Source organism: Lithobates pipiens, unplaced genomic scaffold (genome assembly GCF_037356315.1).
Source record: "Lithobates pipiens isolate NorthernLeopardFrog02 unplaced genomic scaffold, aLitPip1_a1.2 Scaffold_13, whole genome shotgun sequence".
In the NCBI taxonomy this organism is placed as follows: domain Eukaryota; kingdom Metazoa; phylum Chordata; class Amphibia; order Anura; family Ranidae; genus Lithobates; species Lithobates pipiens.
The window spans coordinates 62,321,489-62,347,366 of NW_027507718.1; the positions used below are offsets into that span (position 1 = coordinate 62,321,489).

Genomic DNA, 25,878 nt, shown 5'->3' on the forward strand with positions numbered 1-25,878 from the left:
CCCCAGTGAGGGAGGATCTGGTCAATCAGGGGCCTATCCAGCACCCTCAGGTAGAAACCCTCAGAAAAACAGCATGGTATCTGAGGAACAACCATTAAGGGCTCAGGGGTTCTTGGAGAGTGGTTGAAACCCATCTAAACTGCCCTAAGCCAGTGACCAGGGCCATTTATACCAAGGTCTGGAGAATTTTTAATTCCTGGTTAGCAGAACAGGGGTTTGAGCAACCAGGGATTCCTGCAGTGGTGGGTTTATTTTATTTATTTATTTTTATTTATTTTTGTTCAGGTGGGAGTAGAATTGTGCCTCTACATCATGCTAAAGGTGCAGGCCGCTGCTTTGAGTGTTTCTTCAGGTCTCCCTGCAGCAGGATCAATTCATTGAGAATTAACTTTAAGGCCCTCTAGGTCTAGACCAGTGAAGGCTCGGGCCTGTCCCACCTGGGATCTGTCCTTGGTCCTCAGGGCGCTTATAGGAAGTGCCTTTGAACCCCTGAAGAAATCAGAAGTTAAGTGGTTGGTCCTCAAGGCTGTTAAGAGAAGTCTTTTGGCTTGGCTTGAGGTCAGTAAGGGCTTCAGAAAGTCTGCATCTTTATTTGTAAACTTTGCAGGGGTAAGGGATGGAAAGCATAAAAATCTTCCATTGCAAGGTGAATTAGAATGACTATTAAAGAAGCATACAGTTTGGCAGGGAGGCAAGCTCCCCTAGTTGAGTCACATTCAACCAGGGCTGTCTCAGCTTCATGGGCAGAGGGGGCGGTGCCACTTCGGAGGATATCTGCAGAGCGGCAACGTGGTCCAGCTACTCCTTGTTTGCAAAGCATTACCGCCTGGACTTGTCTGATAAGTAGCAGATATTTGGATGAAAGGTCCTCAAGGCAGTGATCCCACCCTGACAGAGTACGTTTCTTGCTCATCTCAGAGGCCGTCCTGGAAGACCAAAGGAAAACCGGACTTACCGGTAACTTTTAGAAGTCTTCCAGGACAGCCTGGTTTCCCACCCGGTGTTTTTTTGACTGGTGTTGGAGGTATGTACTGACGTTGTGCTAGGGTGTTGTGTCTTTCATGGCACTCCGGCAGTTCTTGTGGAAAGTGAGGGGGGAGGCCTTGAGGACCGCCTTTCAAACAGTTTGGGTGAATGTGTTTCCTGTCTCGGAGGGAGGAGTCCTATGTCTCTGAGACTGTCCTGGAAGACGCCTAGGAAGAGTTACCAGAAAGGCTAACTCCATCTTCACTTTTTTTATGTTTTTGACCAGGGATGAACTACATCCTTTGACTTGGCATGGGCATTGACGGGCACTCTTTACTGAGCGATCTGGGGTCTATTAGAACCCTTATCCCTCCTGCCCTTAAGCATTCACTCAAAAAAAAGAGCCGATGCTTTCACAGGTCAGTAACGGTCTGCTTACAAGAAGGGATTGAATACTTGTTGCTTCCATCTTAGACCATAGACCTGATCTGGGACATTTTGGTCCTCTGTCATCTCCTCTGGCCAGCTGGTGTAACCACCGGCTTCAGTCACGGGCTCCCTGGTGGAACAGGAGAGACTGTGAAAGGTGGGTGGGACCCTCTTCCGCTGCTTGTAAAAGTGATCCAGCAGCCTATTGGCCACTAGTATCACTATTACGTAAAACTGAATTGTAAGCTAAAAAAACTATGTATGTGTGTGTGTATGTGTGTGTGTGTGTGTGTGTGTGTGTGTGTATTGTTCTCTAGACCTTTGGCAAAAAACTGCCTCCTGCTACAGTTAAATATTTAACATGTTTGTTTTCACTTGCGCTTTATTTTTTTTTTATTTTTTTTTTTTCTACTTCACTCCTGCCTAAAACTTTTGCACAGTACTGTAGGAGTTGGCTATATAGGGCACCTTTCACACAGGGACGTCGGCGGTAAAGCGTGCTATTTTTAGTGGTGCTTTACCATGGTATTTGCAGAGGTATTCAGCCGATAGCGGGGCACTTTTAACCCCTGCTAGTGGCCGAAAAAGGGTTAGAACCACCTGCAAAGAGCTGTTGCAGCAGCACTTTGCCGGCGGTATAGCTGCACTGCCCCATTGATTTCAATGGGCAGGAGCAGTGGAGGAGCAGTATATACATGCTTTTTTTTCTTTTTTTTTTTCTTTTTTTACCATCCTGCCAGTGCAACGCTCCAGTATGAAAGACCTCGGGTTTTCACACTGGAGTGAATGGAGTGGTTCTTTCAGGGTGCGTTGCAGGCGCTGTTTTTAGAGCTGTAGCACCTGCAAAGCACCCCAGTGTGAAGGGGGTCTAATGGGGGGGGGGGGGGGGGGGGGAGTTCTTTCACACAAAGTGCAGCATATGTCTATTAACTTCATCCCCCCACCCTGGGATGAGGAGTTACTTTTAGTCCAAAACCATTTGGAGACTGCAGGGTGTTAAATATTTACTGTACTTGTATTAAAATTATAAACTGGTATTTCAGTTAATGACTTCTCTGTTCTTTATAACAGCACCTTTCTTGACAGTACTTTTTAGGACTACAGGAGTAAGTTTACTTTTTTACTCCTGTGCCAGAGTCCACCAAATGGGGCCACCCACTTTTTTTTTTTTAATTGGTACAGTTTTTTTTTTCATCTGAAGATGCAATACAAATACATCACTTCTGATTTTATTTTTATTTATTTTTTCTTTCATGCCGTGCGAGGATTTTCGTACTTTAGTAACCTATTCGCTTTCGATATTCAGACTAGCATGCAAAAAGACTATCCATCTGATAATCTGTGTGTACAAGGCTTAACGATAACAAATGTTCCTCGTGTTTTTTTTTTTTTTTTTTTTTTTTTTTCTTGAGGTATTTTTATTTTTTTTGTTTTTTTAGTATTTAAAAACTACTGCTAAATTGCTTACAATTTTTTTTTTTTTTTGTTTTTTTTTTTTTTTGTTTTAGGTAAGAAAATTAGTGAACTGGAGAGGCTTAAGAAAGCAATTGAGACGGTAAAAAATGAGGTAGAAGAGAGCCAGAAAAAGTTATTACAGTATACAAATGGGCCAAATACCATACAAGACCCACCTGAGGCTGACGTGAATTGTAATATTCTAGATCCCATTGAAGATGAGAAAACAACAACAAAGAAAAATCTTGATGTTTTGGTCACCCGCCCAAAGAACAGTAAAAAAAAATATGTGGTTGATCGAAGCTGTCCAGCTACAGATCTAGAGTATGACCCCTTACTTAATTATACTGCAGGGTTTTTTAGTTCCACCTCTAAAGAAAATGAAAACAAGGCAATGAAACCAAAATGTGAAGATATGTTGGACAACCCTCAAAAAAAGCCTAGAATCGCATCTCCAATAAGGCTTGAAATAAAACTTCAAGAATCTGATGATGAAGATATGCTTGTCATTGATGCACCACCACTAGAAGTTGTTTCAAAAAGAAAAAGGCCAAGTAAAGTTTGTGACTCTGTAGGGAAAAACATGGCATTGGTTGAAGCTGATGTATCCTCTGAAGAAATTGGATCTATTTTGGAATATGAGACTTTGGCTCCAAATGATGACCATTCCAATGAAAATGGCGCTTCTGATGCAAATGAATCAGAAGCTTCTCAAAATGTATTACCTAGCTGTACGTACGATGGTGTTCAGCAACATGAAAATAAGTGTAATGCCCAGATTAAATCAGAAGAAAATACAACTTCTAGTATAAATGACTCTAAAAATGTTGAGACCGATGTTTCAGTAAGTGGTAAAGAAGCTGATGAAGAGCAAGCAAACTTGATAGACAATGTAGTTAAAAAGGATTCCTCTCATCTAGTTTCTGCAATGTCTTTAGATTTTTGTGACCGTGAAGGTTTTCCCAACTCATCAGCAGACTTTGAAATTATTGAGGTTGCTGCTACCACAGCCTTGGCTAAAACTGCTGTTGATAACTTTCCTAATGAGCAGAAATCCCAGCCCGAGATCTCGTATTTGCCGAACAAAGGAAACAAAGTCATTGTTGTGAATTCGTCAACTGATAATGACAGCTCAGAAGAGGACACTGTGTCAGATTCAGAAGACCCCATGGAAGAATGTTTGCGTATTTTTAATGAATTTGCTGAAAGTGAAGCAAAGAAAAATGCAAGCCAGGTATTCATTTCATGCAAAATAATCCTTTTTTTTGGAATATAATTTATAATCGGATGTTTTGCATAGTATAAATGTTTACACAATGCATTAATGAAATGGGGGGGGGGGGGGGGGACCTGGAACACACAACCCACATACCCTCCAGAGCATCAGTACTAAGTATCCATGTTTTTACCTAAAAGAATAGGGTTGTTGCTGTAAATCAATGAGGCTACCTAGGGCAAGCCTGCAGGGTAGTGTAGCACTGTAAGATGGTCTTTTGGCCCCACCATTCCCCACAACCTTCACCTTCCTGCTGGTCAGTGCAGTCGCTTAGGCTAATTGTGATTTGATTTAAAACTTTCTTTATAGATAACCCTAGTATTTGACGTTACTGGGACACTGCAAACACACTAGCTAAAGTACATTAAGTTGTCGATCAAACCAGTACCGCTCAAAGGTAAGAACCGGTTACAGGCCATGATTTGGCATTTGGCTTGTTGGGCTTTCTTTGATTTAAAGGCATGGCGTTCTCTTGGTCTGGTTGTCCTACACACTCGCTTCTGGCTGGATTTGATAACCGCTTATCTTAAGACATGTGTGCATGTAAAGGGATACAATGGACACATGGTGTAAAGGCTGAAAAATGCTTGGTTTAAGATATATTCTCACTGTCTAGAGGCAAACTAATTTCTTTGAACTGAGAATTGTGCAATATACTTAAAATATAACTATAGGCTTGCCAGTTTTTATTGCATTCTGTACCCCCAGTTATGGAGAATCACCTCTGTCCTTTTTACCATTATCCTTTGAAAGTGAAAGTAAAGTGCCCACATTTTAGATTGTTCCCAGGAAACTAAGAGGGGAAATCTTCCATAGGGGACACTAGTTCTGGTGACCTGGTACGGCCCCAAGGAATTCCCTTAATTTGCAGGGATTTCCTTTCACTTCCTAATAGGAGTTATAACAGTTACTTGCTCTATCCAAAATAAAATAAAAAATTGTATGTAAATTAAGTCCCCTACATACAAACTGTCAACCTGCTAGCTTTCAAAGGTGCCAACATATATTTGCATGTCCAGTTGTGTAAAGCTAGGTACACACACATGTGATATATTATAGCAGCAATCTTCCCTTCTGTGCCATTGTTTTGACAGGGAGACTCTCCCACTGGAGCACTCTGATCAGCACTCAGTCATTGTGTCAAACCATGAACCAGACTGAGACAGAAGTATAGTAAAATCACATTTATTAATTAAAAGGTAAATAGAGTAATCATCCAAGCCAGAGTTCAGTAACCAGATTAGGTTATCAGCCAGGCCAGACGTTGGGGATCCAAGTAAAGGAACAGCAAGCAGGATAAGGAGCCAGAAGGGATGTCAGTAAAGCCAGTCTTTAAATAGGAACACAGGAGATGGTTTCTTGTGATGTGACTAATGCCGTGTACGCACGATCTGAATTTTGGTTGGAAAAAGCTCTGATGGTTTTCCCGACGGGATTTCGCTCAAGCTGTCTTGCATACATGCGGTCACACCAAATTCCGACGTCAAGAACGCGGTGACGTACGTCTGGACTAGAAAAGAAGTTCAGTAGCCAATAGCTTCCGCCTCGTAGTTGAATCTGAGCATGTGTGAGTTTTTGCACGTCCATTTCGGAAGAACCTGCTCTCAATCTTTTGCTGGTGGAAATTCAGCCAGCAAAATTCCGATGGAGCATACACACGGTCGCATTTTCCGACAAAGCTCTCATCGGTCTTTTGCTGGCCAAAATTCTGACCGTGTGTATGTGGCATAAGGCGAAGGCAGAGATCAAGTGAGCTGGACGGCTTTAAGTAGGCAGGACTGATGAGCAGAATCAACAGCTGGGTAATCATGGAGAGAGAGATGGGAGTTGGCAATTAGTCGACACAAGTCCAAAAGCTGCTCCCTGTCAGTATAAGGTAAAGCAGGTACTTCTAGCCTTTGGTATGGTGGCATATTTAAGCATTATGAAACCCCAAATATGTTTCATATTGCAGCCTAACAATTATTGTGGTGGCTGCATTACAACTGTCTTTCTCCTTATTTTTCACCTGGTGATGCAGCCAATCTGTTTTTCAACTTTAACAGACAAAGCTGTCCAGCAGAAGTGGCGGTGTTAACCACTTCACTTCCGTGCCATAGCCGAAAAGTGCTACAACGTGGCTCTGTTCTGGAAGGGTGTCCATTGATGTCCTCCCCAAATTGGCCAGTGGTGATTAAATGCCACCAAAAAAGAGCTGTGTGTGTGTGTGTGTGTGTGTGTGTGTGTGTGTGTGTGTAAAAAAAAAAAGTGTTGTATGACCACTGCAATTGTCATTCAAAGTGTGATGGTGCTGAAAATTGGCCTGGGCAGGAAAGGGGGTGAAAGTGCCCAGTATTGAAGTGGTTAGACAAACTCTTAACAATGACAGGGGTGCTTGCAATGGTAAAGTGTGTGTGTGTGTGTGTGTGTGTGTGTGTGTGTGTGTGTTTTTCTTATATATTTAAGAACTTTATCCCAAAAGGGAAAACAAGCTGTTGCTGTACCGGCTTATAAAGTTTTAGCTGCAGTTCAGCTTTAATTTTAGTAATGTCCATCTAAATCTTTGAGTCTTAACACTACCCGCTCCACAGACTGACTGTGCTGAGGCCCAAAGGTGTCTCCATTGCTCCTCCATAGTGGAAACACCCTTAGGAAATGTTAGGGGAGCCTAAAAGAAAACAAATAGTAAATTCCTCTAAATAATTGTAGTTTCCCCAATCTATTGATTTTGGGGGTTTAATACTGAACTGGACCAGCATCTACAGAGAATTTTGTGTGTGTGTGAAAGCCAGAAGCGGTGATACAAATTTGATGTTTGTTTGGTTTAATACTATGTTAAACAGCAGTTTGGCTCATGTCTGTAGGCAAGTAAATACTTTAGTATAAAGAGCAATGTAATCAACTGATTCCACTGGTTCGGTTTATTTAGAATTTTTTTTTTTTTTTTTTTTTTTTAATTTATACCAACCGCTAGAACCTGGTGGCTAGTCCAATTTTCAGTAGAAGTTGCAATTTCTAAAAGTGTTATGAAAGATCAATGTAAAGGGTTACTGGGTAAGGTTTATTTTTAGGTTTTTGATGCTTCAGCTGTATTCCCTTGCCTTTTTTTAAACAGACTGACGTTGCATGTGTAGCGGCAGCTCCTAAAGAGCACGCGCTATGCGTTTTTCAAAGTTAAGGTTATACCAAAACTGCAGTTTGGTTTGGGTACAATTGTCTAAATTTGGACTTCAGCATCAGTCTGACTGGACTGTGAGATGTTCAGCCTGGCCACAGGGGGCACTGTCTCTTCTGGCAGGCATGGAACTATGGTCTGGTTAGGTGCTTAAGTTGCACTCTCTCGGAGCCCGCCCAGTGGGAGTGGTGCTCTTGCTGTGCTTTCTGGGAGAGGGTATTTAAGATGCGGACGTCACTTGGTACGGGGTTCCGGTCCAGAATGATGTAACTGATTTCATGGTCCTGGTCCTCCTGACCAGCCCCCAGGAAGGCTATGGCCTGGGGTGCGGATCCACCTGATCTTGATGTCTCGGGGCTAGCTTGCCTGAGGAAAGGAAACTAAAGAAGGATTCTGAGGGGATGGGTGCCGTCTCCGGTTTGGGAGAGACCCAGTGACTTCAAGCAATCCAGGGGGGGGGGACTCTTCAGAAGACCACGTATGGGTTGGTTTCTTAGCAAGAGCCTGGAAGGGCTTGAGTACCCAAGAGAATCCAGTCTTGTGGAATAGCGCCAAGCTGGCTGAAAGATCCAGGTATCCTACGATTGTTCTTCAAGTTTTTAGTTTCCCTACATGTTCTACAACAACGTCTGTGGCAGAGACAGTATCTTGTATGTTCTACAACAATGTCTGTGGCAGAGACTTGTTCCTGAGTAAGCACCTTGTTGGCTGTTAGGCCTTGTGATAGACTGTCCAACTTGAATGAACATCCAGTTGCGAATAGCTATTCTCTGGATGCGGTCAAAGTAAGCAAGTTCTTCAAGTTTTTGACTTTGACCCTAAGAGTACCTGAACTTCCTTTCCAACCCTCTGATTTAAGAGACTGTTCATTGTCTACGTTTTTGCAAATAAAATCCATTCCAGTGGATCTGTTAGTCTCTCGAGTTACTGGGCCATCTACCACGGGACACCCCTAGATGTAAAACAGAATGTAACAGTAAGCCCAAATCTAACCAGCAACTCCTTCGGGGGTAGTGCTACATAAGCAAATGCTGGCAATTGGTGGTTTGAGGGCAGCTGTACACTAACGTGAATTGTCATGCATTCTGAATGATTCTGACCAGGATAAAAGTGTACACCGTATATCCATAGAGTATCGATCACTGGGACTTTGGACAAGCATAATAGAAAATCCAAGTGACTGTTGTAATTATTTAGTTAGCGATACAATGGTGCTATTTATCTCTGTGGAAAAGTATTGCAGTCATGGAGCAATCGAGAGCCTTTATGTATGAGAACTGTAAATTGGGAGATGTGCTATCTGCTGGCGCAATTTTTGCAGAAAGCTGCTAATTGAATTGAGAACTGTGGAACACATGATGAAGCAGGTTTAGATTTTAGTTTGCAATAATAATTTTTTCTTTTATACAAAAAAGCCTTTTTACCAGGAATTCTGTTTTAGGCAGTTCATTGTGAGGAAGATCAGCCTGATACAGAACTACAGATTAAAGGAAATGAGCTTCTACCAGGACAAAAGAAAAGAATTGCACATCCGTCAGCAAAATGTGATGTAAGCATTTTATAATCATTACGCCTATGAATTATTGCAGTACACATTTTATCTACTAAGAAACTAAAAGTTGAACTTGTTCTATTCAGTTGTGAAAGGTCTAAAACATTTTGGTAATGACATATTTTTGTTTTTTTAGGCCAAGGAAAACAGCTCTATTCTTATTCCTTTCAGAAGATCTGCCCCACCCCAAATAACACCCCAAAGGATAGTGCAGATTCAGCAGCAAGCAGTGCAGATTAGTTCTGCAGTAAAAGGTGGACAAGCCTTTGTAGCTTCCTCACAGAAGAGACTTGCCAACAGGATTACACCAGGATTTCACTCATTTGGTCAGATGGGTGAGACGTTTTCATTTGAGTAAAATACTGAGCAACTGTTGCCTTTATTCTGTTAAGCCAATGTGATAGGTTAACCTCACCAGGGTATGAAGATTTACTTTACGTGTTCAGATTTGCTTAAAGTGATTGTTAACCTCTGAAATGGAAAAACAGTGCAAATCCTTCTATCGTGTGCCAAGCCTCAGTCCAAAGCACAGAATGTGATTCTGTCTCCTCCTCGGCTATCTGCAATAGTCCCTTCTGACAGGTTATCTTGACATCACAGCAGCATACCTGACACCACACATATGATTGACCACCTTAGCTGTGCATGTCTCCTGCCCCCCCCCCCCCCCCCCAGCTATGTGCATCATCAGCAGGAGGATTTGCTTCATCTGTTTCACCTGGGTGAGTAACTTTAACTGGTCCCTAGAGTTTACCACCTGGGTTACAAAACAATCCAAACGCCAGATTTTTAGATGCACACTAATCATCATTATTCCTTTCTTATACTAATATCGAAGCAGAACTAAACCCAAGAGCAAAAATCTGTGTGTGTGTGTGTGTCTTCAGTCTGAGAACATTTTCAGCAAATACAGAAAATACTTATTCATCTTGCCAGAAATGCAGTAAACCCTTACAACACACTTTTTGCTACAGGTAAGCCTTGAAAAAGGTTTACTTGTAGCTACCCTGGATATCTCCTAAAACCTTACGGTTTAGGAGATATCCCCTGTATTTGCATTTGCCAATGTCATCGGCACATACTCACTGAAGCAATGGCACGTACATGAGTGTGCTGTTACTGGCGGCTTCTGCGTGCATGCGTGGGAGTGATGTCATTGCGGTTATGGCCAATCACAGCACGGGAGCTCACGATACCTGAAAGTAACTCCAGGAGCAATGTCTGCAGCTGGAACAGTGTACGAGGACGGCGGCAGGGGCTTTGATCTCAGGTAAGTAATTCATAATGAGCTAGTAAGCTATGCATACCAGCTCATTATGCCTTTGTCTTGCAGGTTTTTTTATTTTTTATTTTTTTTTTATTTATTTTTTTCCTAGGGTTTACAAACACATTAACTACTTGTAAAATGAGCTAAGGGAATAATCCATAATTGTCTTTATACTACTCTCTCCCCTAGCCTGTGTAATGGAGATGAAAAATGTGTTTGAAGTCATTCAACTAGGGAAGAGGTAAAAGTTCAATCTGAACAGATCCATTGCTTGTTTGGGTACTTTGCTTCTTCGGGGTGTGTGTCTATATGATAAAAATAAAAAATGTGTATATACAGTTGTGTTCATAAGTTTACATACCCTGGCAGAATTGATTTCTTGGCCATTTTTCAGAGAATATGAATGATAACATGAACTTTTCTTTCACTCATCGTTAGTGTTTGGCTGAAGACCTTTATTTTCAATCAACTGTGTTTACTCTTTAAATTGTGACAACTGAAAGTACCCAAATGACCCTAATCAAAAGTTTACATACCCCAGTTCCTAATAACATGTATTGCCCCCTTTTAACATCAATGACAGCTTGAAGTCTTTTGTGGTATTTGTGGATGAGGCTCTTTATCTTCTCAGATGGTAAACCTGCCCATTCCTCTTGGCAAAAAGTCTCCAGTTCCTGTAATTTCTTGGGCTGTCTTGCATGAACTGCACGTTTTTGAGATCTCCCCAGAGTGGCTCAATGATATTGAGGTCAGGAGACTGAGATGGCCACTTAAGAACCGTCACTTTATTCTGCTGTAGCCAATGACAAGTTGACTTGGCCTTGTGTTTTGGACCATTGTCATGTTGGTATGTCCCATGTGCAGCTTCCTGGCTGATGAATGCAAATGCTCCTCCAGTATTTTTTGATAACATACTGAATTCAGCTTGCCATCAATTTTGACCAAATTTCCTGTGCCTTTGTAGCTCACACTTCTCCAAAACACAAGCGACCTTTCATCATATGCCTTGCGGACTTCTCTCCAAATTTAGCGTTTATGGTTGTGGCCAAAAAGCTTAATTTTGGTCTCTCAACTCCCAATGACTTTGTGCCAGAAGGCTTGAGGCTTGTCTTTGTGCTGTTTGGCATATTGTAAGCAGGGCACTTTGTGGCATTGGCATAGTAATGGCTTTCTTCTTGCGACTCAACCATGCAGCCCATCGTTCCTCAAGTGCTTCCTTATTGTGCATCTTGAAACAGCCACATCACATGTTTTCAGAGAGTCCTGTAGTTCATCTGAAGTTATCTGTGGGTTTTTCTTTGCATCCCAAACAATTTTCCTGGCAGTTGTGTCTGAAATTTTAGTTACTCTACCTGACCGTGGTTTGGTTTCAACAGAACCCCTCGTTTTCCACTTCTTGTTTAGAATTTTGAACACTACTGGTTGGCATTCTCAATTCCTTAAGTATATATTTATACCCCGCTCCTGTTTTATACAGTTCAACTAACTTTTCCCGCAGATCCTTTGACAATTTTTGCTTCCAAAAATGTCAGTGCAGCACTAGATGAAAGATGCAACAGTCTATCAGGAGTCCAGAAACACATTGACCTTTTATATACACACACACTAATTACAAGCAAACAGATCAACGGTGAGGATGGTTACCTTTTTTAACCACTTCAGCCCTGGAAGATTTGGCTGCTGAATGACTGGGCCATTTTTTGCGATTCGGCACTGCGTCGTTTTAATTGAAAATTGTGCGACGCTGCACCTTAACAAAATTGACATCCCCCCCCCCCCCCCCAAATAGAGCTTTCTTTTGGTGGTATTTGATCGCCATTAAAAAAAAGCTTCAATTTTTGAAAAATGCAATATTTTTTGTACTTTTATTTTTCTTTTTCTTTTTTTTTTTTTCTATAATTTATCCCCCATTTTGCTTTTTAAAATAAATCGTAATAAGCGTATATTGATTTGCACTAAAGTTATAGCATCTACAAAATAGGGGTTGGATTTATAGGGTGTTTTTTATTTTTATTTATTTTTTTCTAGTAATGACAGCAAGCTACAATTTTTATTGAGGCGCTGACATTATGGCGGACACATCAGAAATTTTTGGGACCATTGCCATTTATACAGCGATCAGTGCTATAAAAAGGCACTGATTACTGTATAAATGTCACTGGCAGGGAAGGAGTTAACTGTTCCCTAGTGTGTGTTTCTAACTGAAGGGGGTGGGGACTGACTAGCAGTAGTGACAGATTGTGGTTCCTAGCTAATAGGAACACATGATCTGTCACTCCTCCTTTTCGGACCATAAAAAAATATTCTGAACCAAATGGTGTACTAAAATATTTTCCAGTGCCCATGAAATGCAGAGTGACCCCATTACCATTGAAATGCAGAGTGACCATTGCCTTACCTGATGTTATCCCAACGGCCTGCCTATTCCTCCTGTCCTCGGTCTGCCCTCCTCCTCCCCGGCCATTGTTCCTGGGCTCCCCGAGGGACAGCTGGCACTTCTCCCTCCTCCATCAGGCTCATAGTGGCCTGTTTTCTGTGTCGTCCGGCACCCACGGGGGTTTGGAAGTCTGTCCCAGCTCTCTCTTCTGGTGCCAGCGGCAGGAGGGGCGTGCCTTTGATATATTCACACCATAAGATGCAGGGACATTTCCCCCATATTTCTGGGGGGAAAAAGTGCGTCTTATGGTCTGAAAAATACGGTATGTGTTTACACACACTCGTCCCTGTTCTGTCTCTTCTGCTCACAATCACTCGTGACCGGATGTTATCACAGCCATGGGCATGCACGTGCCTGCTAATCCCGATCATGCGAGCCAACGTATAGCTAAGCGTGTTCGCGGGATCATGCTGACCTGCCACAGTAAAATGACGGCGGCTGGTCGGCAAGCGGTTGATAGCCATTCAAACCCCTTTGTGTTAACTTGTGTGCATGTTATCGGGCCAAAACTTTTGATCATGGTCATTTGGGTTATTTCTTTTGCTATTATGATTTTAAGAGTAAACACAGTTGATAAATGGCTTCAGCCAAATACTAACCATGAGTGAAAAATGTTTGTTATTCATATTCTCTGAAAAATGGCCAAGAAATCATAAATTCTGCCAAACTGTGTATGTATGTATGTACAAAAAAATATTTAGTCAGCCACCAATTGTGCAAATTCTCCCACTTAAAAAGATGAGGCCTGTAATTGTCTGGATTTGTTTCCACATTTTTGTCTCTCATGGTTGGTATACCTATGATTACAATCATATTGTCAGATTTTTGAAAGAATTTATTTGCAAATTATGGTGGAAAATAAGTATTTGGTCAATATCAAAAGTTCCTCTCAATACTTTGTTATATATACTTTGGCAATGACAGAGGTCAAACGTTTTCTGTAAGTCTTCACAAGGTTGTCACACACTGTTGCTGGTATGTTGGCCCATTCAATGCAGATCTCCTCTAGAGCAGTGATGCTTTGGGGCTGTCACTGGGCAACAAAGACTTTTAACTCCCTCCAAAGGTTTTCAATGGGGTTGAGATCTAGAGACTGGCTAGGCCACTCCAGGACCTTGAAATGCTTCTTGCAAAGCCACTCCTTCATTGCCTGGGTGGTGTGTTTGGGATCATTATCATGCTGAAAGACCCAGCCACGTTTCATCTCCAATGCCCTTGCTGATGGGAGGAGGTTTGCACTCAAAATCTCGCAATACATGGGCCCCATTCATTCTTTCATGTACACTGATCAGTCGTCTTGTTCCCTTTGCAGAGAAACAGCCCCAAAGCATGATGTTGCCACCCCATGCTTCACAGAAGGTATGGTGTTCTTTGGTTGCAACTCGGCATTCTCTCTCCTCCCAAACACGACGAGTTGTGTTTCTACCAAACAGTTCTACTTTGGTTTCATCTGACCATATGACATTCTCGCAATCCTTCTGGATCATCCAAATGCTCTCTAACAAACCTCAGACGGGCCCCGGACATTTACTGGCTTAAGCAGGGGGACACGTCTGGCACGGCAGGATCTGAGTCCCTAGCGGCGTAGTGTTACTGATGGTAGCCTTTGTTACATTGGTTCCTGCTCTCTGAAAGTCATTCACTAGGTCCTCCCGTGTGGTTCTGGGATTTTTGCTCACTGTTCTTGTGATCATTTTGACCCCATGGGGTGAGATCTTGCATGGAGCCCCAGATCGAGGGAGATTGTCAGTGGTCTTATATGTCTTCCATTTTCTAATTATTGCTCCCACAGTTGATTTCTTCACACCAAGCTACTTGCCTTTTGCAGATTCAGTCTTCCCAGCCTGGTGTAGGTCTACTATTTTATTTCTGGTGTCCTTAAGCAGCTCTTTGGTCTTTACCATAGTGGTGTTTGGAGTGTGACTGTTTGAGGTTGTGGACAGGTGTCTTTTTTATACTAACAAGTTCAAACCGGTGCCAATAATACAGGTAATGAGTGGAGGACAGAGGAGCTTCTTAAAGAAGATACATGTCTGAGAGCCAGAAATCTTGCTTGTTTGTAGGTGACCAAATACTTATTTTCCACCATAATTTGCAAATAAATTCTTTCAAAAATCAGACAATGTGATTGTCTGGATTTGTTTCCACATTTTATCTCTCATAGTTGAGGTATACCTATGATGACAATTACAGGCCTCTCATCTTTTTTAAGTGGGAGAACTTTCACAATTGGTGGCTGACTAAATACTTTTTTGCCCCACTGTGTGTGTGTGTGTGTGTGTGTGTGTGTATGTATGTATAGCATAGCTAGAGAAACCCTCTGTATCCTAAGCAGTCAACCAGTGACATCACCAGACCCCAGTAGATGTGGCAGCAGAATTTCAAAATGTTCTTTCATAATTTGGGGCTTACTTGGGTAAGCAGGGGCGAAATTGCATAATTTCAGCCTGTAGGTAAGCTTTTTTCAACTAGGGTTCCTCCGAAGGTTTTTTGGGTTGGTTGAGCAATGGGCAACTTCTGCCTTTCTGATGATTAACCAATGGCAACATTGATATTTTTAGTGATCTGTAAGGGGGTAATACTTCCCAATGACCGCAAATGTAAATTTTCTATCATGCTCATGTACTGTGAGCTGCAAATGTAGTAACCATTAGCGGTTCCCTGAGCCCAGAACGTTTATTCACGGGTTCCTTCATGTTGAGGTAGAAAAAGCTGCCATAGACACAACATTTTGCACCCTGGCTGTGGAAATGAGCTTTTATGAGATGGCTATTCCTACAGATGGGAAATGTGAGAACACTAATTACACTCAAGAAAATTGTGTGAGGGCAGACATGTTTTTTGAGGTGACATCTGTCAGTAAGCAAACTACTGTAATTATGTAAATTTTAACTAAATTTCTTTCCTCAGTTTGTGTTAATTTAGTTGAGGTGCAGCCTATTTTTCCATCTAGAAGTCAGATAAGTGGACAAGGAAGTACACTCTTAACCACTGTAAAATCTGGTTTCCCTCAAAGAAGAACACTGCCAACCCCAGCAAAGGTAACACATTTTATTAAAATTATGACAGTGAAGCTAGCTTGAAATTTTGTATTTTTAATCTACTTTTTTTTTTTTTGGATCAAGTAGGGCATTGACTGTCCTATCCAGGGGTTTTTTTTTATTTATTTATTTATTTATTTTCTTACTCCCTGTCCTGAAGACGCAATGGGAGGTGAGTGGAAATGCCTTCAGTGGTTTAGGTATACCATTAGAAGATAATCCCTCCTGTTCTAAAAGCAACTAAAGTTTGAGGACAATTGTCACCAGGATGAACCGAGGATGGCCCTTCCTAGTGGGGTCAAACTGAAATAAACTGACAGAGGTTGTTACTATTCCCTTTAACAAATTTTTATCCAGATACAGTAGTAGTTTACATTTAGAACTTCTGTCAGGCTGTTGTCTTGTTCCCAATAGGGCGATTCTTCATTCTATTTGGTCGAAGGTGAGAAGTAATAGCCCTTAAAGTGGACCTTGCAGTACAAAGCAAGGTCTGCTTTTTGTCCAGGCCCCTTCTCCCTGTAAAAACACTGGCTGACAGTATTTCCAAAATGTACTGGTATAACAGTGAAGCAAGTTAGATTATATACTTTGCTCAACCCTGGTCTTCTGCATTGCTGGACATCATGTCACTATCCTTCCAGGAAGATTATTGGGAACAATGTGTACAGTAAATCTCATGACAACACTCCAGTCCAGCGCAAGTACAACTTCTTATAAGATCTGAGCTCCTCTGTACTTCCCACATCGGCATGAGGCCACTCTTGCCTTTGTTTTCCAGGTGGAAGACTGACTTAAGGCAAGTAATGTTTTTATTTTTATTTTTTCCCCCCTTTTGTCTTTCAGGACGGCCACCTTTTGAGACCTCTGCGTCTCCCTTCTCTGTAAACACCACCTCCATTAAAGCTTTAAGCTGCTTGCTCCCACCGGCCCTTCAGTTCTGGTGTTTTTGCTGGCAGGGAGGGACCACTAGGGACTGCTAGACCTGCTAGAGGCCAGTTCAGCTAGAGAGGTGGAGGCCAGTGTTTCCTGGAAGGGAGAGGCAGAGGCCCCTCATGCCACTGCAGCAGGGCTGTGAAGCACATTACCTGTGTGGCGTCATGGTGCACCCAATCCTCTTGGGGGAAGGTCCGGGGTGCACTTTCTGCTGCCTAGAGCAGGTGCTGTGGTAGTGTCTGGGTCCCCCTTGCTCTTGTGCATCCATTGTGGAGCTTGAGGCATGGCTGGATGACACGTGATGTCATTTCCGGTGGCAGGGCGGGCACTTCCGTTTGACCTGCGGCTTCCAGTTATGGCTGCAGGACATGAAAGCGAGTGGTGTGACGGCTGGTGTGTGCTCCACAGTTGCTGTATTGACAGCAGAGGTGGAGCTCAAGGCAAACCATGTTTCCATTGGATGTTGAAGACTGAGGCTTCCCGATCTGTGCAGGGTGACGCCAGCACCAGCCACTCTAGGCAAGAGGAACACTGGGGTGGTGTTCCTGTACCATTTTCCCATTGGTGCCCTGGTCAAGTCCACCTTTTTTTGGTGCTCAGAGGGGAGGCTGTGTACATCTAAAACCCTGGGGGGGGGGGGTGGGTGAACTCCTGGTGGCACACTGTATTGCACTGGCAGGCAGTTATTCAGGTATTTATGGCTGTGTCTTGGGATTTTTGTCGTTTCAGGGCAGAGCCACAGAAAAGTCTAGGTCCCCACACAGCTCCAGGAGGAAGTAGCCATCATGCAGGACCACTATGGGGGATTCCTGGCCCAAGGTGCTTTGTAGGGAGTGCATTGAAGGCTTATTGAAGGAGCATTCAGCAGAGCAGGGTTTGGACTCTTCTGTTAAAAATGCTAGAAAGCTCCTTTTAAATAGCTGTTTTGCAAGCTTCCAACCTCAGAGCAGAGCATCGCACCTGGTCCACCGGTGGTTCCCTCCACCAGAGTAGGGTTACCAGGGGGCACCAGAAAGATACCAGCGGAAGGCGGTGTGTCCTCAGCCTCCTTAGGGGAGGCGGGGAGAGTGGGTGGATGGTGAATCCACTAGAAACTCTCTGTATAAACTCTCCCCGGAGGATGTCCTGAGAGCCATCCATACCACTTTGTGGATCCAGGAGGAGAAGAAAATTGCTGTCACTCCACTACCAAATGTACAAAGGTCTGGGAGAACAGACAAGGAAGGTCTTTCCAGTCCTTTCTTTTTCAGGGCCCTAAAACATAGATTTCCCTTTACGGAGGATGAAGCGGCAGTCTGAAACAAATCTTCTAGGCTGGACGCAGCCTTCTCGCAGGTGTCCAGAAAAATGGACCTGGCTTTTGAGGACATGGAGGTGCTTGCTGACCCCATGGACAAAAGGAGACCCTCCTTCCTAAAGACCTGGAACTCGTCCCTGGGAATTCTTAAGCCTGCCATGGCAGTCACGGTGGTGGCTCGCAACATAGAGTATTGACAGTGAGTTACACAGTCGCCACCAACAGCTCTCTTGTGAAATTTTACCAACTGGATAAGAGCCGGTTTCAAGAGATTCAAACGTTGGCTAAGAAATGCTGAGCTTGTTTGGCGGAACCAATATCTCTGCTATGAACTTGAACCGCGTGAGGACAAGACTAAGTGACTCTCACCTGCGTGAAATTTTGTGCATCAAAACCACTGCCTTTGAACCAGACCTAGTGTGTGTGTGTGTGTGTGTGTGTGTGTGTGTGTTTTTTTTTGTTCTCAATTGAGATGAATATATTGTAAAATCTCAGTTTATCTCAGTTAATGTCAGTTGGTCTAAATCAGTTATGAATGTATTTGTACACATGTATACTTGATATGTTCCTGTTCATATTTTTTTAACTTCAAAGTTGACAGACAATCTTTAATATCAATGATATGTAATATTCTTTACAATGTTTCTGACATTTTAGATTCTTGAATTTTTTTTTTCCCCCATCTGGCCTTCAGATCTGAAAGGCAGAGTGATTTAACATCTGTTTAGATTTGTCATCCATTTGACTAAAATGAAAAGCATGGCGTTTGCAATAAACTTTGCATTAAATATTTAATTTGCATTCAATTTTAATGGTTCAAAGAATGTCAGGAAAAATGGTTGACCCTCACGCATGTTCACTTCATCAAATCTGGCCCTCTTTAAAAAAAAAAAAAAAAAGTTTGGACACCCCTGCTCTATGCAGTTTAACCAGTTCCCGACCGGCACACAACGATGTACATCAGCGCAATGGCATGGGCAGGCACACTGGCGTACAGGTATGTCCAGTTGAAATTGCCGCCCTACCATTGCGTGATCACCAGTATGGTATTTGTACATTTTTTTAAATCCTATCCCCTCTCAAGTGTCTCTTCTCCACAGAATAAGTTCAGTGCTTGCAACCTTCCTTCATAAGTAATATTCTCCAGACCCTTTTATTAGCTTTGATGCTCTTCTTTGTACTTGCTCCGTTTTCACTACATCCTTCCTGAGGACTGGTGCCCAGAACTGGACAGCATACTCCAGGTGTGGCCAAACCAGAGTCTTGTAGCCCCTCATACCCCTCACCCCCCCCCCCCCCCCTCTCTATCCCTGCGATAAAGGGTCTTCCTTTTTTGAATGATTAACAGACAATCGTGAGAGCTGTTGAACCAAGTCTCTGAAATTCCCACACAATCCAAATCTTCCTCCTACAACAGTCTCTCTAGTTCATCCACCTTATCTGCTAGGCTCCTGGCATTTGTCAACATGCCACGTAGTTTAATCTAGTTGCATCCCATCCTCTTATTAGGTGTTCTGAGATGGCAACTAGGACTTGGTACTAGACTTGCCTTTTTGGGTTTATATGCTTTAACTATGTTCCGCGCTGACTATCTCTACCTCTGGACCCTCCCCCATCGCCTAGTTTAAAAACCCCTCTAACTTTTTAGCCATCTTTACTCCCAGCACATCTGCACCCTCCTTATTTAGGTAAAGTCTGTCCGTTCTATAGTACTGGTGACCGACTAGGAAGCCGTCCCAATCCTCTAGGAACCCAAACCCCTCCTTGCTACACCAGCTACTTGTTTACTTCCCTAATCTCCCTCTGCCTTTCTAATGTGGCTCACTGTACCGGTAGTATTCCTGAGAATACAACCTTGGAGGTATTTTTCCTCAATTTAGTTCCAAGTCCCTAAAATGGTTCTTTAGGACACTCAATCTGCCTCTGACTTTGTCATTGGTGCCAACATACCCAATGACAGCTGGGTCTTCCCAAGCCGCTCCCAGTAATCTGTCCACCAGATCCATGATGTACCGAACTCGAGCGCTGTAAGACAGCATACAGTTCGGCACTTCAGGTCTTTGTCGCAGGCTGCCCTCTGTGCTTCTAAGAATTTAATCCCCTACCACCAGAAACTGTCTATCCTTTCCCTTCGCTCCCCCCCCCCCCCCCCCTCACTGGAGGAGTTCTTCCCCTGGCAGCTAGGAGAGTCCCTCAGCTCCAGCAGTGCTGGTCCCTGACTGGCTTCATCAATGTGACTCAATGGAGAGTACTTATTGGGATGCTCTAGCCCAGGATCTGCCTCCCTGGCACTTCCCCCTCTATCCTTCCTGACTGTCGCCCATCTGCTCTTTTCTGGTGCCTGCACCGCTTTATCTCCACCCGCCTCTGTGCTGGCCCCTGCCGGGTACGTTCCCAGCTCTCCTTTTAGTATGGAGGGTCTTCTCAGTGCTGACAGTTGCTTCCCTAGATTCAGAACCTGGGCTTTCAGGGAAACAATGTTCAATAATCAAGGACCTCATACATGCTGCAAGATGTACACCGATGTGCATCTCCACACCCGCTGGGGATCGTACCTACCAATTTAATGAGGATTGGGATTATAATCTGGCCAAATTGCCTAACTAGCTTCCTTACATTACTACTCAACAATACACGTGCACTCACAGCCTACATGCACTCACAATACGCAGAAAGCTCCTTTTAACATACACAGCCCAGTAACAGTACTGGAGTTCCTGCAGAATGGGGTAGACAAGGGGCTGGCCCCTAGCACTCTGAAAGGGCCAGGTTTAGGTTCTGTAAAGCCCTAAGCAGACAAAGACCAGTTAGATCCCATCCTTTCCCTATGTGGGATCTTTTTCTTGTGTTACATTCTCTTAAAGGGGAATAAGGAGGAGCTCAGACATGTTCGCAACCCGCACGTGCAGAGCCCTCCAGGAAGTCGGCAATGCCCAGTGCTAATCGCAGTCAGTGAGACGTTTTCTCGATCCATGGCTGCAGAGATCGAGAAATGGCTCGCTGCCTGTGATTGGCGACACGCAGTGCTAACTTGCGTTCAGATGTTAGGCGTGTTCTAAGGTACTTGACTAATACGGCACAATTCAGAAAGTTTGATTCCTTTTTGTGTCATTTTCAGGGACTAGGAGGGGGGTGGGGGGTTCCTAAGCCTCTAAGCATACGATGGCTCAAGTTGGCTACTGGTTAGGCATACGTAGTCAAGAGGGTGGAGGTTGCAGAAGGTATTTGGGCCCGTTCCACTAGGGCTATGGCAACATTGCAGGCAGAGTGGGCTGGTGCTACACTGCTGCAAATCCTGTAGAGCGGCGATGTGGTCAAGCTTTACCACCTTTGTTAAGCACTACAGGCTGGATTTGTTATCTGCTAAAGACTAGGCCTTCAGGCGTAAAGTTCTTCAAGCTGGTTAAGTGCTTGTTTATCATCTCAAAGGCTGTCCTGAAAGACAAAAGGGGGGAAAATTTAAGTTACTTACCGGTTAGGTCTTTTCCAACAGTCTTTCAGGACAGCACCGGTACCCACTCAAATAACAGTTCGCCACTGGGACGTGAGAGCATCAGGAAAGTGAAGGTTGGTATTAGGGATGAGCCGAACACCCCCCGGTTTGGTTCGCACCAGAACTTTCGAACGGACCCCGCGTTCGTTACGAACGTTAGAACCCCATTGAAGTCTATGGGACTCGAACGTTCGAAATGGAAAGTGCTAATTTTAACGGCTAATATGCAAGATATTGTCCTAAAAAGGGTTTGGGGACCTGACTCCTGCCTCAGGGGACATGGGTCAATGCAAAATAAAGTTTTAAAAACGGCTGTTTTGGCGGGAGCACTGATTTTAATGACGATTAAAGTGAAAAAAAGTGAAATATTCCTTTAAATATGGTGCCTGGGGGGTGTCTGTAGTATGCCTGTGAAGTGCCACGTGTTTCCCGTGTTTAATGTCATTTTGTGCAGGGACTGTTCTAAACGGAAATAACACCATTTTAAAACTGCTTGCGGTTTTAATGTTCTATCTGGTTCCTGCAATATGGTTGAAAATCATTCAGAAAAATGGCATGGGTAGCCCTCCCTGCCCATTACCAGCCTATTTGGGTCTTGTACGCATATTAAGGGGAACCCTGTACCCATATTAAAAAAAGAAAATGCGTGTGGCCCCCAGGCCCTATATACTCAGAACAGCAGTATACAGGCGGTGCAAACAAGACAGGGACTGTGTAGGTTTGTTGTGTTAAGTTAAATCTGTTTGTAATTTTCAACTGATACATTTTTAAAGTGTAGCTCCAGTCAAAAAAACTATTTTTAAGCTTTTTGGAAAACATAGGGAAGGGTTATCACCCCTGTATAATTTGTTGTCGTCCATCTTTTTTCATCTCACTTTCTGCTGTCTCCTTGCGTTTGCAAGGAGATGTTTGTAAGTTGGATGTTTGAAAGTAGGGGCTATATGCTCTGCAGAAATGGCGGAACAAGGTGTTGGTTTTGCCACAACATTGTAAGCCCTCAAAGTGACTCTTGGTGGGCGCTGGAGCGCCCTGCTGTGAACGATTATATCAAGAATTGTAATTACATGCCATTGTTGAACAGTGGTAGAAAAATTGACCTTTGGTTGTGGTGCTGGTGCCACAACACTAAGTCCTCACCGTTACTCTGGGTGGGCACAGGAAGGGGCCCTCCTGTGAAATATTATATCAAGAATTGTAATTACATGTCCCTGTTAAACAGGGGCAGAAAAATTGGGCCTTAGGCACTGGTGCCATCACACTGCAACCTCTGCCATATACTCTAGTTTTATTGCAGGAATTAGCCCTGCTGCAAAGCATTGCATCAAAAATTGTACTTAAACGCCCCTGTTAAACAGGGGCAGAAAAATTGGGCTGCTGGCATCACCCAGAACCAAAAATGTTCTTCCAACATATCAGCGGAGGAGGAAGAGGATAGACAATCAACATAACAGGACAGTCACTCAGCATCAGCATAGGCAGTCTTGAAGGGATGTGATATTTCAAAAAAAATTATTCGGTTACATCAGCTTCAGGTGCTTGGTAGCTGTGGGTGATCCAAGACTGATTCATCTTGATGAAGGTCAGTCGATCAACTGATTCGGTGGACAGGCGCACCCTGTGATCGGTAACAAAGCCACCAGCAGCACTGAAGGTGCGTTCCGAAAGAACGCTGGATGCAGGACAGGCCAGTAGCTCAATTGCATACTGTGCAAGCTCTGGCCAGTGATCCATCCTCAAGACCCAGTAAGCCAGAGGATTTTCGGTGGGAAAGGTGTCGAAGTCTGACCTTGCCCCTAGGTATTCCTGTACCATGTAAATTAGACGCTGGCGATGGGTGCTGGAACCAATCATACCTTGGGGCTGCGGACTAAAAAATTGTCTGAAAGCATCAGTCAGACGGCCACCTTCTCCACCGCTCCTTCTGACTGATGCCTCAGCAACACGTTGTACAGGACCAGGAGTTTGTGACCTCCCAGTCTCTGGGAACGCGTTGCACAGAGCTTTCTGCAAGGCCTCCCGGAGATGTCTCATCCTCTGCTCCCTCTACGATGGCAAGATAAGGTCGGCAACCTTACCCTTGTACCGTGGATCAAGGAGAGTGGCCAGCCAGTAATGGTCCCTCTCCTTGATCCGAAGAATACGAGGATCCTTCCGCAGGCTTTGCAGGATCAGGGAGGCCATGCAGCGTAGGTTAGCTGAGGCATTCGGTCCGGAGTCCTCTGGGTCACTAAGGACAACATGATCCGCAGCTACCTCCTCCCAGCCACGTACAAGTCCACGTGTTTCTTGGGACTGTAAATCATCCCTATAAGACTGCTGCTGCTGATGCTGAGTGCCAGCCTCCACCTCCATGCTGACACAATCATCCTCCTCCTCCTCTTCCTCCTCATCACCCTCTTCCTGTGTGATGGGTGGCACAGCAGGAACACTGTCTGGATAAAGGGGGCCTTGAGAGGCAAGGAAGTCCTCCTCTTCCTACCTCTGTTCTGCCTCAAGTGCCCTGTCCATTATTCCACGCAGCGTATGCTCCAAGAGGTGGACAAGAGGTACAGTGTCACTGATGCATGCACTGTCACTGCTCACCATCCTTGTGGCCTCCTCAAACGGTGACAGGACAGTGCATGCATCCCTGATCATGCCCCACTGGCGTGGTGAGAAAAAACCAAGCTCCCCTGACCCTGTCCTGGTGCCGTAGTCGCACAGGTACTCATTGATGGCCCTCTTTTGCGTGTGCAGCCGCTGCAGCATGGCCAATGTTGAGTTCCATCTGGTGGGCATGTGACATATAAGGCGGTTCTTGGGCAGGTTCAACTCCTTTTGGAGCTCAGCCAGCCGAGCACAGGCATTAAATGATCGGCGGAAATGCACACAGACTTTCCTGGCCTGCTTCAGGACATCATGTAAGCCGGGGTACCTGCCCAAGAACCGCTGCACCACCAGGTTAAGGACGTGAGCTACACAGGGCACATGGGTCAGTTGTCCCTGTCGGAGGGCGGAGAGGAGGTTGGTGCCATTGTCGCAAACCACCATTCCTGGCTTAAGCTGGCGTGGCGTCAACCACCTCTCGGCCTGCCCCTGCAGAGCTGACAAAACATCCGCCCCAGTGTGGCTCCTGTCCCCCAAACAAACCAGCGCAAGCACGGCATGGCATCGTTTTGCCTGCGTACTTGCATAGCCCCTGCAACGCCTACGGAGAACCGCTGGTTCTGGGGACAGAGCACTGGAAGAGGCCAAGGAGGAAGAAGAAGAGGAGGGGGTGGAGGAGAGAGGTGTGTCACAACCAATAGTAGCATTTTGGAGGCGTGGTGGCGGAACAACCTCCAACACTACTGCACCTTGTCCTGCATCCTTCCCAGCAGCCAGAAGAGTGACCCAATGGGCTGTGAAAGACGGGTAACGTCCCTGTCCATGCCTGCTGGACCATGAGTCAGCGGTAATATGCACCTTACCGCTGACCGCCCTGTCCAGCGAGGCAAGGACATTGCCTTCCACATGCCGGTAGAGAGCCGGAATCGCCTTCCGTGAGAAAAAGTGGCGTTTGGGGACCTGCCACTGAGGAACCGCACATTGTACAAACTCACGGAAGGGGGCTGAGTCTACCAACTGAAAAGGCAGCAGTTGAAGTGCTAGCAATTTAGCCAAGCTAGCATTCAACCGCTGGGCATGTGGATGGCTGGGAGTAAACTTCTTCCGCCGGTCCAGCAGCTGGGGCAGGGACATTTGCCTGCTATAATCGGATGTGGATGTACCACTAGCGGAGTTCCCGGAAGCACTTGGCTGTGACACACCTAATGCTACACCTTCATTCCTCTCAGAGCAGGTTTCAGAGAGGACTGAAGGTCTAGTGGGGTTGGAGATGCCAGCTGATGAGGAGCAAGGAGAGGTCCGCTTTGTTCTTTGGTGTGGGTCTTTGAGGTACGCTTGCCAACGAGCTGCATGGCAGGTCAACATATGTCTGGTCAAGCATGTGGTGCCCAAGCGGCTGATGTTTTGGCCACGTGAGATACGCTTGAGACATATGTTGCAAATAGCAGCGGTGCGATCTGATGCACTCGTCTCAAAAAAGGCCCACACCAAAGAACTTTTAGAATAACGCGCAGAGGAAGCGCTCTGCACAGGCGGAGCTCTGCGGTGTGATTCAGTCGGTGTGCTGCCCCTAAGCTGGCCCCCGGAGGGCATCCTGCCTCGTTGGACATGTGCCTCCTCCTCCTCCTCCTCCTCCTCCTCCCTCCTTCCAGGCACCCACGTGGAGTCAGTGCCCTCATCATCCCATCCCTCTTCATCGCTGTAGCAAACCTGGCAGTATGCTGCAGCTTGTGGAACATGACTGCCAGATTGCTGTCCTTCTTGAGCATCCCCTCTCTCTGCGCTCATGCTACTGCCTTCCTCTAGCTGAGTGTCATCATCAGAGCCCACCAAACACTGGGCATCCTCCTGGAGCATGTACCCAACACTGTGCTCAAAGAGTTCAGGAGACTCCTCAGGAGGACGTGGTGGGTCTAGGGAAGGAGTCACTGATGACATTGAGACGAGGGAAGACGATGCGTTGGCAGCTGCTTTGCTACTACCCTGAGACTG

At 44.8% G+C, this 25,878-nt stretch overlaps 1 protein-coding gene across 1 annotated transcript in view; it reads left to right on the forward strand.

Moving 5' to 3' along the window:
* Positions 1 to 25,878, forward strand: part of LOC143974084 (RNA exonuclease 1 homolog) — a 145,223-nt gene that overhangs the window by 24,142 nt on the left and 95,203 nt on the right. Inside the window, exons 2-5 of the mRNA XM_077475143.1 lie at positions 2,904 to 4,084; positions 8,722 to 8,829; positions 8,969 to 9,167; positions 15,447 to 15,577. Of these exons, the coding sequence (XP_077331269.1) occupies positions 2,904 to 4,084; positions 8,722 to 8,829; positions 8,969 to 9,167; positions 15,447 to 15,577 (1,619 nt within the window). The remainder of the gene's footprint in view (positions 1 to 2,903; positions 4,085 to 8,721; positions 8,830 to 8,968; positions 9,168 to 15,446; positions 15,578 to 25,878) is intronic.